General features: G+C 51.2%; 1 protein-coding gene across 1 annotated transcript; it reads right to left on the bottom strand.

Annotated features, from left to right (window-relative positions):
• Positions 1 to 575: 575 nt before the first annotated feature.
• Positions 576 to 15,655, bottom strand: BNIP3L (BCL2 interacting protein 3 like). Its single transcript, XM_029065997.2, is given in 7 exon segments — positions 576 to 3,753; positions 5,553 to 5,702; positions 8,126 to 8,229; positions 10,750 to 10,822; positions 14,238 to 14,413; positions 14,415 to 14,425; positions 15,640 to 15,655. Coding segments are annotated over 7 exon segments (579 nt in total). The 3' UTR covers positions 576 to 3,704.
• Positions 15,656 to 15,945: the final 290 nt, after the last annotated feature.

Consider the following 15,945-nt stretch of genomic DNA (forward strand, 5'->3'; position numbering starts at 1 on the left):
CCACCCCCACCCTTCCCCCCAGGGTCAGAGAACCCGCCGGACAACAGTAGCCCCGCGTCGACTCTCTAACAAACAGGGATAAAATGCCCAGACGCGCCCGGTCCGACCGGAATGGGGACTTCCCCGAGGCGACCGGCCTCGATGCCGGGAGGACCCGGGGAACCGGTCTTCCAACCCCGTGGGTGGCTGGGGGTCCGGCCAACGCGTGGCGTCAGGAACCGCGACCCCAGCTCTCCCAACGTGCGGAAGGGCCACGCTGACGCATCTAGGCCCGGGCTCGGGCCCCGAACCCACCTGGCAAGCGGTCAGGGAGCATCCGTGACACCCCGGGCACCCAGCCTCCTGCCGCTCCCTCGGGGACCCCCACCAAACCCCACACCATCCCCAGAGAGAAAGGGCACCCCGAGGCCTAGGGAGCTGCCCGGACCACCCGGCCCGCCGACACAAGCTCACTGAGTCCCACCGGGGGCGGGTCCTTCTGACTGTGGGAGGAGCAGCCAGGAATAGACGCAGAACCCACAGCCGCTCCCCTCATTCTCCGGGCAACAGCAAATGATGGACGACGAGACACCACGCACAGTTTTGGGAGAGCTTTAATGGCACAAAATGTCTAGAGCTAGAACTTATACATGTGCTGTAAACTGTATAGAATGTGACAAAGTGCTAACTAAATAGATGAAGAATGCATAATAATCACTTTGGCTCAGTTATAACTCCAATCATTTCTAAAAATGTGGCCATCGAAAAAAGAAATCTGAACGGCTGACTCTTCGGCTTTTGCTTTTTAAAAGAGGAAATGTGTTTCGTTCGGCTGCAGTCAAGTTAACTTGCCGCATTTTTTAAATGTGCGAGTTTATGCATTTTTGCTCTTGATCCTATTTACACACATTTTAAGCCAGTTTTCTCTGAATGTAAGAAAAATGATGAAGCCTGCTTTTTTTTCCAAAACTGTAAACAGGTATAAAGCTTTTTAAACAACATTAATCTTAACAAAACTTTCAACTCTTAATAGTTGAAACCCCCTTCCCAATTATGCAACAATCTGCCTCTGTTCACTGCAAAATTAAGGGTGCTTAGACTTTCATCCCGATTTAACACCGGGGGTGAGGGAGGGAGGGAAGGAGAGAGGAGGGGATGAATAAATACTGCCTTGGATCTTTTGAATATGACAGGCTCTGAAGGATCACACGGCCATTTTGCCCTTTCAGAAATATTCCGCAAACAGTTAATTTAACAGACATTTGAGAAATAGTAGGTAGAGCTGGATTTAATCTCTAGAGCTAACATGTAAGGAAATTTAAATTCCATACACACAACGGATGAAATTGCTATTTTGTAGGGAAAGGGGTAAATGCAATTCTTTTCAAGAGTGGTCCCCCTTTTAAATAGAAATCTACCCCGCACTTTCCCGCCCTCCACCTCTGCCAATTAAATACGAAACGAGGTGCTTTTCATTAGTACTGACAGGTAGACCACAGCTTTTTCCATTTCACTTAGGGTCTATCAAAATCCATCAGAGCTCAGTATTCCACGCCATCTCAGCCAACACTTCCAGGGGACTCTCACTTCCCTCCTCAGGAAACCCACGAGCCAGACAGAGGAACTAGGGGGCCCAAAGCCAGTTTAGGGTATCCAGGGCTCAGGAACAAGAAGGCAGACAGACAGGAATAAGACGGGGAAGAGATCTGGAACAGAATTGGCCAGTCCTTCCATTCCAGGTTTAACTCCAACTAAACCTACTTCTACAGGCGGTGAAGACAGGCTAAATGGAGGTGGGAAGGGGGAGGGAGGAATCTACTCTTGGCCTTGCTTTAGGGACCCCAGCTCATCTCTGGAAAAATTAAGCTCGGGTAGGAATTGTAGGAATTGGCTTTTGCATGTGCACGCTCTCTCTCTCTCTCTCTCTCTCTCTCTCTCTCTCTCTCTCTTTCTCTCCAACTCTATCAAATCTGGTGCCAGCCCAAAACAAAAACAAAACCCGAAAAAACCCCAAAACACAACAGCAACAACAAAAAACTCCAAAACTCACAAAAAAAAATTGCAGAGAGCAGTTTCAGCCGAGTCGCCAACCCGGCTACTACCGTAGTGTTTTCCTCTGGTCAGCCCGATGCTCCTCTTTCACGTGTGCAGATTGCTAGCTTCCAAATCAATAGTTTCTCCAAGTGCTCAATATTAAAGTCTATGTCCCAAACAGTCATTATTTCACCCTAAAACAGATTCGTACCCTTCAGTCAGGCTACATGTTCTCAGCTCCATTCAAAGCTAAAAGAGGACATCTTGCTGGCCCAGCTGCTCTCTAACAATTTGGTACTACAGCTTCACATTTGGAAAACAGTGGGTGTCACTGAAGAAGAAGGACGAGGAGGAGGATGAGGAGGAGGGCGAGGAGGAGGGCGAGGTGGAGGGCGAGGTGGAGGGCGAGGTGGAGGGCGAGGTGGAGGATGTTCCCAAAGTCAAGATTTCGTTATTGTTGGAAAAAAGAATGTCTATGTATGTGTGTGTGTGTGTGTGTGTGGAGGGGAAAGAGCTGAAGTTCACAGTCTTCGCCCAGGGGAAACATGCAGGGGGGAGACCGTACACAGCAGTTAAGGGGGAACACTGAGCACCAAGATGATGGTATTTCAAGGCTTTGTCAATCACCCCCCTGCACAATGCTCCCAGGCTGGTCCCCAGAGCTGTTCGCGCCCATGGACAGCTCAGCAAACAAAGAAATCTTCAGAGTTTTAAGCGGTTCCAGAAGAAAGGAAATTCCTACAAGGAGAATGTCAATGCACCAAACCAATCAGAACACTGTCCAAAGCTGCTTCGTGAAAAGAGAGATAAAAAAAGCACAAAGGAAAAAGCATTGGGAAGAGAAAACTTCTTCATGGGCAGTGTTCTTCCCCTCCCCTGAAAGAGAAAGCCAACCACAAAACCCAAAAATTCAAACACAATTTTTCCTCAATTTTCTAGGCCCGAGACCACTCTAACCCCCCAAAAATCCCAACAAACCGGGGTTCCACATCATAGAAAAGATGACATTGGGACAACACACTAGTATGAAAATTTGCTGATGTATTTCGGTTCTCACGCCTGAAAAGTCTCTGCCTCCCACAACTGAAAAGGCGCTAGTCCACACTAGGGGGTTTGGAGAGGAAGGGACCCCCAAGCTGGTTTGAAATATTTCTTTTTATTGCCAAGGACTCCTTTTTTTTTTTTTTGGTTGCTGTTTACATCTACCAACGGCAAGGGCACAGGAGTACCCCACCCCCTGCAGCGAGGTTGGCTGGGCCACGGGCCACCACCACTGACCAGGTGACTTTTCTGCCGAGGGGCACGGCGGCTGCAGCGCCTTGAGAAGAGTCGAGGTTTGGGCCGGAAGGAATGGCGCAGCGCTAACTCTGTGGCACTAAAAGGAGGCGGCGGCCTCGCTGACCAAAATCATAATCTGCTGGTGACACCGGCATCGGAAAGAAGCCCTTGCACATTTCTAGACAAGTGTAAACTCGGTTAGGAAACTCTGAAGGGAGCCGCGGGCCAGGGAGGGAAAAAGAGGTTAGTAAAACGTCTCAAACGGAGTTCGGCTAAAATACTGAGTTCGGGGAGCAACTGGAACGTGGGTCTGTCCGGAGGGGGTGCGGGACTGGGTCATGCGGACAGTGGTCTCGAGTTCAAACGGACGATGAGACGATAACGCAGGTCACGGCCTGGCCGGAGACCCTCCCTCAGTAAGTGCTGGCCGAGGGGGTGCTCAGTCGCTTCCCGATGTAAATGCTGAAAGCAAACAACCGGTGCGTGTTACCGTGTGCCGCCGTCCGCCACCCTTCCCCTTCCCTCTGACGCCATGGGCTGGCCGAAGCTAATAACTACATTCTCCGACCCCACTGGGGAGTGGGGGATCTTGACACTGAGGTTTCCAGCTCCTTTAGGGGAAATTGTCATCAGGAAGGGGGCGGGGGTGCAAATGTAGACTTGCCCTTCAGACTCAGAGAAGACTCTGCTGATGGACAAGTTCACCCCAGAATACATGTGCGGCTGAAAAGGTCAAGGGGGGCCCCCGCCGTCCCAGCCATGCTGGGCACACACATAAACACAAAGGCTGCCCCTGGGAGATGGGGCGAGGCCGTGGGGACCCCAAAGCGGCTACAGAAGCCCCCCAGACAGGCAGGCCAGCCGGCGGCCAGCTGGCTATCCTTGCCTCCTGCTCCGGCCGAGCCCCCTCCGCTGGGTCTGGAGAGAGAAGAGCCCGTAGGAGATGGCTGACACACGGCTCTCACTCCACACTGACCCTGATGCCCTGACGGCTAGGGTTGTCATCAATAGTTAGGTTTAAGGTTACGGTTAACCCATCTCCCCTAAGAACCATCAGGGAGGGGAGAGGACACCAGAAAGGATGGACTCGGGGGCCACAGAAACCACCCGCATTTTTCATTACCCTTATCACCTCTTGAACGCTCCTCCTTCTTCGTCTTCTCCTTCTCATTAACAACATTCCCCCCCACTCCCTGTTCCCACTCCCCTCCTCTTCCCTCAAACGCAGAGAGAACCCAAGGCAGGGCAAACTCCGCCATGACCCCTATCATGCCTGGGGAGGGTCCTGTACATTAAACTCCACCCACGTGTTGTTGAAACTACGCACAGTAACTATGCATAGGAGAGTTTGGGCTCAATTCACTGGGAGCGCTTAAACGTGGTAGATTTTTTTTTAAGTGGTCACTGCCATTATCTCATAGATTTCCCCCAAATCTTTCAAAGAGATGTATATGCTTAGCCATTTGTTAAGGGCCCCCCCCCCGCCCATGACAGTAAGCTCATTATGGGCAGGGAAAGTGTCTGCTAATTCTGTTGTATTGTACTGTCCCAAGAGCTCAGTAGAGTGCTCTGTGCTCGATAAATACTACTGATCGATTAATTGATTAACACAAACCCAAAAGGAGTATCAGAGCAAGGATTTGGTGGTAAACTGTCACCTACGCCACTGGCCACAAGGGCTGGGACCAAGGTGACTTTTCATAGTCCTCTCAACACCCCGGGCAGTGCTCTGCACATCACAGGGGCTCGATAAATGCTACCTAATGAAAGAAAACACATTTTTGCAAGAAAGGGGGCTTCAGCTAGCAGTCAGGATCTGGACATAAGTGAACCAAACCTAAAAGGGAGAAGCGAGGGGCTAGCGGGGGGAGAGACTGGGACAGTGGAGCACGTTGCCGCCGTGGCCCTATGGAAGCAACTGGACGAAGGTTCCAAGATGGCAGCGCGGCACCTCATTTCTGGAAAGTTGGGAAAGTCTCAAAGTCCACCTCCAGTTCCCAGAACACCTTGCTAGGGAAGACTTCTTTGAAGGTCGGCTGATAGCTGAGCTCACTGGAGAGAGAAGCATTTGATTCTCTCTTCTTCCTCATTGGTGAATAACCCATTTTCTTACACCCTTCAATGCCCTCCAAGCCTCCATTTTCAGGAAAGGGCAAACATCAGTTTTGGCTTCCCCTCTTCCTTTCCCGGTCCCTACCACGTCCCCTGCAACACTCGATGGAAACAAAGGGTGCGTAAGCAAACCAGGATCGTGCACATACCCTAGTCCGAGAGCCAAAACATGGGAGATGAAGAGTGACGGAATGAACACCTTGAGAAACTCTGCAGAGAAGATGCCCCCTTTCTTCATGGCGCCACTTTTTCTCATACTTAGAGAAACAGAACGCTTGGGATGCCTGAAGTGGAACTCCCTGAGAGAAAGAGAGACAGAAATAGAGACAGAGAGACAGAGAGGTCAGAGGCATAGGCTCCACAGAAATGACACTTGGCTGTGATAAGCAACTGCTCAATCAGCTTTCTCCCACCTACCTAACCTCCCTCCTCTCCCACTAAAAGCCAGTCTGCAGAATTTGCTCCTCTAGTATCAGCTTTTGAGGATAGAGCCCGGGTCTGGGAGTCAGGGGACTCAGCTCCGCCACTTGCCTTTTGGCAAGTCTCTTCTCTGTACCTCCGTTTCCTCACCTGTAACAATGGGACTCACACCTGTTCTCTGGCCCACTTGGAATGTGAGCCCCATGTGATATACAGGGACTGTATTTGTTTTGATTATCTTGTATCTTCCCCAGCACCTAGCACAGTGCTTGGCCCGTAGTAAGCAATTAAATACTACCACCACCACCATCATCACCTTGCAGCTGACCCCTTGCTTATGTCCTCCCTCCTGCCTGGAACTGCCCCTCCCATCCCCACGCCATCATATCCATCAGACCACCACTCTCCCCACCTTTAAAGCTCTACTAAAATCATTTCCCAGACTGAGCTCCTCTTCTCCCTCTACTCCCTCTACCACCCCCCCTTTACCCCTCCGTAGCTAAACCCTCTTTTCCCCCTTTCCCTCTGCTCCTCCACCTCTCCCTTCCCATCCCCACAGCACTGTACTCGTCCACTCAACTGTATATATTTCCATTACCCTATTTATTTTGTTAATGAATTGTACATTGCCTTGATTCTATTTAGTTGCCATTGTTTTTACGAGATGTTCTTCCCCTTGACTCTATTTATTGCCATTGTTCTCGTCCGCCCGTCTCCCCCGATTAGATAGTAAGCCCGTCAAACGGCAAGGACTGTCTCTATCTGTTGCCGACTTGTTCATTCCAAGCGCTTAGTACAGTGCTCTGCACATAGTAAGCGCTCAATAAATACTATTGAATGAATGAATTAATGAATTCTCTTCCAGAAAGCCTTCCCAGACTAACATATCCTCTTCCCTCTCTATTCTCCCTCTCTTCTGCAGCATCTATGTACTTGCTTCTGCACCCCTTAAGCCCTTTGATACTCAGCCCACCTCCATGGCACTTATTTCTACCCATATTCTTTTACTCCGCTTTTTCCCCATATGTAATTTGTCTCCCCCACTAGACTGTAAGCTCCTTGTGGACAGGGATAGGAACAGAGATCTCTCCCAACTCAACTGCATTATACTCTCCTAAGCATTCAGTTCAGTATTCTGCATGCGGTAAGCACTCGATAAATATTCATTCATTCATTTAATAGTATTTATTGAGAGCTTACTATGTGCAGAGCACTGTACTAAGCGCTTGCAATGTACAATTCGGCAACAGATAGAGACAATCCCTGCCCAGTGACGGGCTCACAGTCTAATCAGGGGAGACAGCAAAGCAAAACAGAACAAAACAAAAACAAGACAACATTATCACGATAAATAGAATCAAGGGGATATACATCTCATTAACAGAATAAACAGGGGAATAAATAATATATACAAATGAGGACAGTGCTGAGGGGAGGGGAAGGGGCAGAGAGGAGCAGAAGGTGGGGAGGGGGATCAGAGGGGAAGGGGGCTCAGCTGAGGGAAGATGAAGGGGGAAGGGGGAGGAGCAGAGGGTGGAGAGAGATGATGTTGGTATTTAAGTGCTTACTATGTGCCGAGCACTGTTCTAAGCGCTGGGGTAGACACAGGGGAATCAGGTTGTCTCACGTGGGGCTCACAGTCTTAATCCCCATTTTACAGATGAGGTAAATGAGGCACCGAGAAGTGAAGTGACTCGCCCAAAGTCACACAGCTGACAAGTGGCCCAGCTGGGATTCGAACCCATGACCTCTGACTCCCAAGCCCGGGCTCTTTCCCCTGAGCCACGCTGCTTCTGGGGAGGGGAAGCTCTGCCTGGGAAGGCCTCCTGGAGGAGGTGAGCTCTCAGTAGGGCTTTGAAGAGGGGAAGAGAGTTAGTTTGGCGGAGGTGAGGAGGGAGGGCATCTCAGGACAGCGGTAGGAAATGGGCCAAAGATCGACGGCGGGATAGGCGAGAACGGGGGACGGTGAGGAGGTGAGCGGCAGAGGAGCGGAGCGTACAGGGTGGGCAGTAGAAAGAGAGAAGAGAGGTGAGGTAAGAGGGGGCAAGGGGATGGAGAGCTCTGAAGCCAAGAGTGAGGAGTTTTTGTTTCATGAGGAGGCTGACAGGCAATCACTGGAGGTTTTAAGGAGGGGAGTGACATGTCCAGAGCATTTCTGTAGGAAGATGATCCGGGCAGCAGAATGAAGAATAGACTGGAGTGGGGAGAGACAGGAGGAAGGGAAATCAGAGAGAAGGCTGACACAATATATCAAATACCATAGACTGAAGTAGAAAAAGCAACAAAAAAGCCACCCACTCACTTTGGTGGAATGTTTTCAGGTCTACTAGACCAGTCTGAGACCCAGTCCACACTTTTCTTCAAAACCTCCACGTCCTTCTCTCCTTCTATGGTTTCTTCTTCGGACTGAAAAGATATTTCGAAGTTCACATTTTGAAAAGAGAGAAAATGGCAGGCTCATTCCCAGTAGTACTAACAGAAGCCACTTGAAAACCCAACAGCACATTTTTCAAATGAGCCCATCAACTTGTATATGGACAGGAAGAGCTGAGACGGGGGTTGGGCAGAAATCCTACAGGAAGAATCGTAAGGTGTTTGGTTCAGCTGAAGTCAGAGCAATGCCATCAATTAATGCCTTACCAATAATTCAAGTGGGCTGCTCTGCCAATACATTTAAATGAATATTATTCAAACCTACAACCTGCATTTTCTGAGTTTGTTACAACTAGTCGAAAGAGTGAGAAAAGCAGTGTGGCCTAGTGGAAAAAGCACAGATCTGGGAGTCGGAGGAACTGAGTTCTAATCCTGACTCCAACTCTTTTCTGCCATATGACCTGGGGAAGTCACTTCTTCACTCTTCTGGGCCTCGGTTACCTCACCTGCAAAATGGGGGTTAACTCCTATTCCCTCATTCTTGGACTGGGAGGCTACTCCCCCCTTCTAGACTGTAAGCTCATTGTGGGCAGGGAACATGTCTGTCTGCTGCTGTATTGTACTCTCCCAAGGTCTGAGTAGAGCGCTCTGCACATGGTAAGTGCTCCAAAAATACGACTGAGTGAATGAATGAAAGGGACTGTCACCAACCACACTGTTTATCTACCCCAGCACTTAGTACAGTGCTTGGCACAAAATAAGTGTTTTACAAGCATAATAAAAACTGAAAAAACCCAAGCAGCACGGGAAGTTCAAAGTCACTACTTAAGGACAGTAGTGATAGATGATTGAAACAGAAATCTTGGGGATGGTAGAACGAGGCCATTCTACCTTTCCTCAGAGTTTTTCCAGGTCCCAGTTCTAAAGTCATCCTGAAATTCTGCAGCGCTCTGATAGCAGAGATTAGTTGAAGTGTGTTACTGCAGTGCCCACAGTGCCCTCCGATGACTTGTCCAACAATGGGGCTTCCCACACAGAAATTTCAGGTGTCCTGGCATGAGGGCTCCTACAAGTAGTCCCCCGGAAGTTTTGGGGTGCTCACACCAACAGAATCAAAATAAACGTGCTCCTTCGGCTTTTCATTTTTCATCAAGCTCATGTCAGCCTAGACGGCCTTCAACCTAAAGTCCCGTACGAACGACCAACGGTCTTTACCAAGCGTTTGCTCGGCACCAAGCACTAGGGCTGAGTGCTGGGAGAGATTCAATACCACTGCTAGCCTTGCTTTGCTAGGTAACTGTGAGGTTTCAAAACATGCACACGAAGCCAAATATTCTGTAAGCATCACTGAACTAGCAGTGTTTTGCTAATATATGAACTTTGAGGGCTCCATTCTCTCATCCCAGTGAAAGATGAGAAAGGCAGATGCAGCCCCCACACCAAAGATCCCCAACAGCTGGGCCGGCTTTGCCAGGGAAGATGTGCCGGGCCAGAGATGACTTCTGACGGCCCCCTCTGCCAACCTTGCCCTCGGGCACAGCTGGACTTGGATTTCTGCTGAGCTGGGAGTGTTTTTCTTATCTCATAGTGCTGAAATGAGCAGATTCCTCTGCATGCGCCAGGGTTGCATATTTACAATTTTTTTCATTTGGATTAGTGTGTTGAGATGACTCAATCATATGAGTGGACTGACTCTGAAGCAACACATAAAACACCTCAGGACAAGGAAACAATTTGTCAGTATCCAGAGTTAATGACTGGCTTCCTCGCGGACGGCAAATAGCATTCTTTCAAATATTTGCATCTCCCTTTCCTAAGTGATCCGAAGTGAAGCACCCGACGCAAATTCTTCAAATGTCTTGTAAGAAAAATGTACATTTTTGGAGGCCAAATCTTTAGGCCAATAAAGTTTGTGTCACATCAAAGGCCCCCAAAATAATGTAATGCTGTCAACCCTTTAAAGGCCCTTTAAAGTGGGGGCTAATTCATTCATTCGATCGTATTTATTGAGATCTTACTGTGCGCGGAACACTGAACTAAGTGCTTGGAAAGTACAATTCGGCAACAGATAGAGACGTGGCATTTGTTAAGGACTGACTCTGAGCCGAGCACTGTATTAAGCACCAGGGTGGATCCAAGAACATTGGACGGGACTCCAGCCCCTGAGGGGCTCACCCAGTAATCGACAGTAGCCAAGGGCATCAGCATCAACTGGCGGCCTTCCTCTTCAATGCTCCTTTCCTCTTTGCAGTTGAGAGGCCCCAAACCAAGGGGGGAGGCCAACCGGCGTCTCCGAAACCCCAGTCACCCGGGTTCAGTCCGGCCACCCCCCGAGTGCTGTGTGGGTCAGAAGCAACAGCGCCGGACAGCTCTCCTGACCCAGCCCGGCCCAAACTGCCGTCGAGGGCAGGCAGTAGCCAAAAGACCAACCGATCCTCTTCACTCTGCTTGAACCCCTGGGAAGCAAAACTCATTTTGTCTTCGGAAGACAAACAAAAAGCAGCCGGCTGGCCCCATCTAGAGACGGAAGCTACTGGCAGACGGACACGGTACCTGAGAGCTGGGGTCCCTGCTGGGGTGCATCTCCACGTCAAACATTATCTGTCCATCTTCTTGAGGGGAAGGGCTATGGAGGGAAGAGAGCCAGGTCATTAACTTCAGTTTTCCCACCACTAGCAATGATGGTTCTGTCAAACGCCGAGGGCAAAGTGGAGCCGAGAGGAGGGCGGGCGGACAGGGAGTGGGGGGCTACGGCCCAGCCCCGTCTCCACTGCCCAGTCTTCGGGAGACCGGGGTGCAGAATTTGGGCTGGATCTGGGCACTTGGCTGGACACTCCTGGTCTGGAGGCTGAGATTGAGGTCGACAGCCCCGCATTTCAGCCTGAGATCAACATGGTGTACACAGCAGTGGGGGATGAGGATGGCTCAGTGGTGATGCAACCCCATTGCCTTCCTCCTCTTCCTCCCCCTCCATTCCTTCCTGACCCACAAAGTGGTGTTTGCTAATGAATCACTTCTGCATTCGGTCTCCAAAGGAAATTTCAACCCCTGAACGAGGGTATAAGAAACTAATGACTCAGGCAAAGGGCAGGAGGAATAGTTGGAGATGCAAAACAGACTTAAAACCAAAGAGGGTTGCTGGGACAATAAAAACACAGATGGACCAATCAAGATTGAGAAATGCACACAATCACTGCCATGAGCCTTGGAAGAGGTTTCCAACTGGAAGAAGCAGGATGAACCCCGTGGCTCAGTGAAAAGAGCACGGGCTTGGGAGTCAGAGGTCATGAGTTCGAATCCCGGCTCTGCCACTTGTCAGCTGTGCGACTGTGGGCAAGTCACTTCACTTCTCGGTGCCTCAGTTACCTCATCTATAAAATGGGGATTAACAGTGAGCCTCACGTGGGACAACCTGATTACCCAGTATCTCCCCCAGCGCTTAGAACAGTGCTCTGCACATAGTAAGCGCTTAACAAATATTAACATTATTATTATTATTATTAACCCCAAGCGGCAGAGAGGGCCTCCCCTGAGCCACTAGGGAGGAATGAGGTAAAGTCTATGGGAGCTGGGTGGGACAAGAAAACAGAAATACAGTTGGCTTTTCTTTTCCATTTCCCGGTTCTCCTTGCCCATCAGCCAAGGAGGAGGCGTTTCTTGCTGCTTCGGCCATATTCCCAGCCTAAACCCTCCCTGCTGCCATGCCAGTACTGCCCATCACCCAAACTTTTGGAGCCTCGGCCCCTACCTAAAGATTTGTGTCAAATCTTTCTCTACTACTTCCTCCTAATTGTGATTTATTTGAAAGTCTGTCCGCCCCCAGTTAGACTATAGGCCATGCCTCACGAGGGCATTGATTGTGCCCACTAATCCCCTGGAGATCTTAGTACAATGCTCAATCAATAGTACTGATTGACTGTCATCATCAGTCGTACTCCTTGAGCACTCCTAGCTAGAGAGCACTGCACAAGGCCCTGGGGAGCACTCCTGCCTCTTTGGAACCCCTCTTCAGTGATGGGACCCTGGTGAGGCGAACTGTGGCGGGGGTCGGGGGGTCGGGGGGCGGGGGTGGACCATGGCCGCTCAGAGCCTGGGACCACACTCGCCTCCGACAGGCAGCCCCTAAACTCTGCAATGCTCTCAACAACTCGCCTCAGCCAACTTCTACCGAGACACGGAGTTCAGACGCCATACACGCTCGGCTTGCAGAACTAAAAGGGTCAGCTTACATCGGAAGCAAGCCGATCTCTGCTAAGTAAAGGGACGTGGAGTTCCGTTTGTCCTCTTTCCATACCCGCCTCCACCTCCTCCTCCTCCCATTTCGCCGATTCTCCATTTTGGCAGGGTCCCTGCCTCTTCCTATGAATTTGGACCTGTCGCTCTCTTTTGCGTCCTCGTCTGTATTATTTCCACCTCTCCCTCTGACAATTAGTCTCTGTTTCTCAACTGGCCCATCTCCTCCATTTCATGCCACAGAGCCCCCCGATCTCATTTTGCTCTGACTCCTCTTGACCACAGCGACGGCGGCAGTGGCCACCGAGTCCTCGGTCCTCATCTCCACGGGGCAGGGGTTTCCACCGAGCCATCGACAATTGTTACCGGGACCCAGTCCGCCATAAGGCGATGACCAGAGAAAATGAGGCAATGGGGCGGTGGGGTGAGGGTTCTACTAGAGAAGCAGCGTGGCGCAGTGGAAAGCAGCACGGGCTTTTGGAGTCAGAGCTCATGAGTTCAAATCCCAGCTCTGCCACTTGTCAGCTGTGTGACTGTGGGCAAGTCACTTAACTTCTCTGTGCCTCAGTTCCCTCATCTGTAAAATGGGGATTAAGACTGTGAGCCCCACGTGGGACAACCTGATTCCCCTGTGTTTACCCAGCGCTGTAGAACAGTGCTCTGCACATAGTAAGCGCTTAACAAATACCCAACATTATTATTATTATTATTATTAAATCAACTCTACTGTCCAGGAACAAGAAAGCCATTGGGTTTTGTCCTACTGGGGGCCACTGGTTGGTCAGAATGATCGACAATTCTGGACCAGTGGAACTGAGCACGCTGGCTAGTTTTAAATGCCCTCCTCCATGTGGCTCCAAGATAACCACAGCATAGGTGAACATTTTCACCCAATTCCCTCATCGTCAAACACTCCTCTTTGATAGTTTCCCATCATCTGCAGAACTTCATCAGACTTTCCAGAAAAAGACCTGGAGGAGACAGCCACCATGGAGCCTGCCTGTAGCCCATCCTGGCCAAGGGGCAGTGAGAGCAGAGACAACGGTCAGAGGTCTGCGGCAGCTTGTTAGAACGGCACGACTCCTTGGCTTTTCTTTTTTTTAAGTTAGCGGATCCCTGTCATGTTGCCAATGAATGGCCGACTGGTTCAGATGGCAGAGATTTCAAGTGGCAAAAACACACCCGGCCTAGGGCCAGAGAGCACAAACACACCCCCTCGTACCCCTGTCTAGGGACAGAGAGGACAAACCCACCCAGCTCACATATTCCCACACCTAGGGACAGAGCGCATAAACCCACCCTCTCGTACCTCCTCTAGGGACAGAGAGCACAAACCTACCTGACTCGTATTCTCCTGATCTAGGGACAGACAGAACAAAATCCCCCCAGTCTGCGCACCCTGCCCAGGGCTGAGCACCCCTCCGGGGCTTACTCTTTTCCCAGAGGAGGAGGAACATTGGGCCCCGGCTCCAGGCCCGACTCTAGGCCTGCGGTTTGTGCTCAGCAAAGGAGGCGGCGGCAGGCTGGGGACGGTCTGCAGAATCCGCCACGGGCAGGTCGGATCCCAAGCCCCTCTTCCCGCACACCATCTCCTCCCACCCCCTCTCCAGCCGAAAGAGGAGAGCCGGAACCCCGGGACTTGACCAGGTGGCCGTCTGTCGGAGAAGAAACTCCATGGCACCAGGCTGCTGATGGGACCTGAGTTTTCAGAACCTGCCGAGTACCACTGATCCAAGGGGGGTCCCGGCCAGGGACCAGTGGGCCGGCGGATCGGGGTGGGGCGGAGGGAAGGGCCACCTTCTCGGTACCTGTCGCAGTGCGAGCTGGCTCTGGAGCTGCTCTGGCCGACTCATTGCTGGGCATCCAGGAGGATCTTCTCCATGTCTCCGTTGTGGATGGAGGAGGAGGAGGGCACGTGCTCCAGACCCCCGACTTGCCATTGCCATTATCGTTTGCCGTTGCCATTGCCGTTCATCTGCAGCTCCCACCCAGGAGCCTGTTGGCCGAGCCAGATAAGGGACGTTAGTCCAGGCCAAGGGCCAGCGGGCACCCAGACAGTCGCAAACACGAGGACCCAGATAACAGCCTCCTGTAACCACCCCCAAAAAGAGAGACGCCACCATGGGGGCGGGGGGGGATACCTGGAAGTCCCCTGCCCTCACCCCACGAACAGGTGGCTTGGGAAGCTCGGGGCACCCGTCCACCCAGAGGCATCCGGGGGACGGTGTTCAGGAATCCAGCTGGGATCAGTCGGCATCCATATTTTCTACTAGCCTGATGCCTTCTTGCTCAGATTGCCCAATGAAACCAGGGATTTTCCAATCAATACTTGTTTGGGGGATTTTTTTTTTTCTGTAGTCCCTTTAGAATGTTAGAGAGTTGTCAAGAGGATCACACCAGCTATCTTGAATGACTTTCAGCCAACAAACCGTTCACAGGCTGCTTCTGCTGGGTCACTGAGGCATCCCAAACACAAAACACAACAAGAGTCCAGTTCAGGAACTGAGCTAAATACATTCAAACAGGTGGATCCTTAGCCACTAATAATCGCTACCAAACTCACGAGTAAACCACGCTTGGCCTTAACAGAATGTTTTAGTCTATTCCACAGGACTAGCACCCGGCCCTGGATACCGGGGTTTATTCCCACGCCCAGAGTGAGAAAGAAAATTCCTTTCTGAAGAAAAAAAAAAAACCACCACCAAAAAACAAAATCAAGTCAACAGGCTTGAAGACCTTGAAAGACTAGGTTTTTGGCCAAATCAGGCTGCCGCTGCCAACCCTGCTTCTAAACCACCTCCTGCACCTGGCCCTGCCTCCCATCCCCGGCCCGCTGGGCTCACAAACCTCCCCGAAACCCACCTGCCAATGCTGGCTGCTTCGACCCTCTGTCCTGAAGGAGCTTGGTACTGCTCCCCCGTCAGGGGCTCATGGGGCGCGAGTTGGGGGGCAGCGACCGGGTGACGCTGAGCCTGCTCCTTGGGAGCAGATTCTTATGCCTCTCTGAGCGAAGGGCCCCGGGACTCAGACCCCACAGGCAGGGCGGGGTCTGACGCCTTGAGGGGCGGGGTCCGACACGGGAAGGGAGGGCAGGGGGAGGGAGCTGTTATTAAGGAAGGGAGATGGCAATGTTTGGGGTTTCGCTTTGGCTCGCTCCTGCCCTCGCCTAGGTCAACATCTTCTTTAGGGCAAAACTCTCGGGTGATAAACTTTCGCATTGGTCCATGGTGCAACTTCACAGGACAGAGTTGGTAGACCCGTCCCCTGCCCATAATGAACTTACAACCTCGAGCGGGAGATGGACATTAACAGAAATAAATCCATTTCAGAGGCGGCATGGGGCTGGGGGGCAGAAAGACCTGGGTTCTAATTCCAGCTCCACCACTTGTCTGCTGTGAGAATCTGGCAAGTCGCTTAACTTCTTTGGAACTTGGTTTCCTCCTCAGTAAAATGGGAATTAAATACCAGTTCTCCCTTCCCCTTAGACTCTGAACCCCATGTGGGAGAGGGATTATG

This window comes from Ornithorhynchus anatinus, chromosome 5 (assembly GCF_004115215.2).
Source record: "Ornithorhynchus anatinus isolate Pmale09 chromosome 5, mOrnAna1.pri.v4, whole genome shotgun sequence".
In the NCBI taxonomy this organism is placed as follows: domain Eukaryota; kingdom Metazoa; phylum Chordata; class Mammalia; order Monotremata; family Ornithorhynchidae; genus Ornithorhynchus; species Ornithorhynchus anatinus.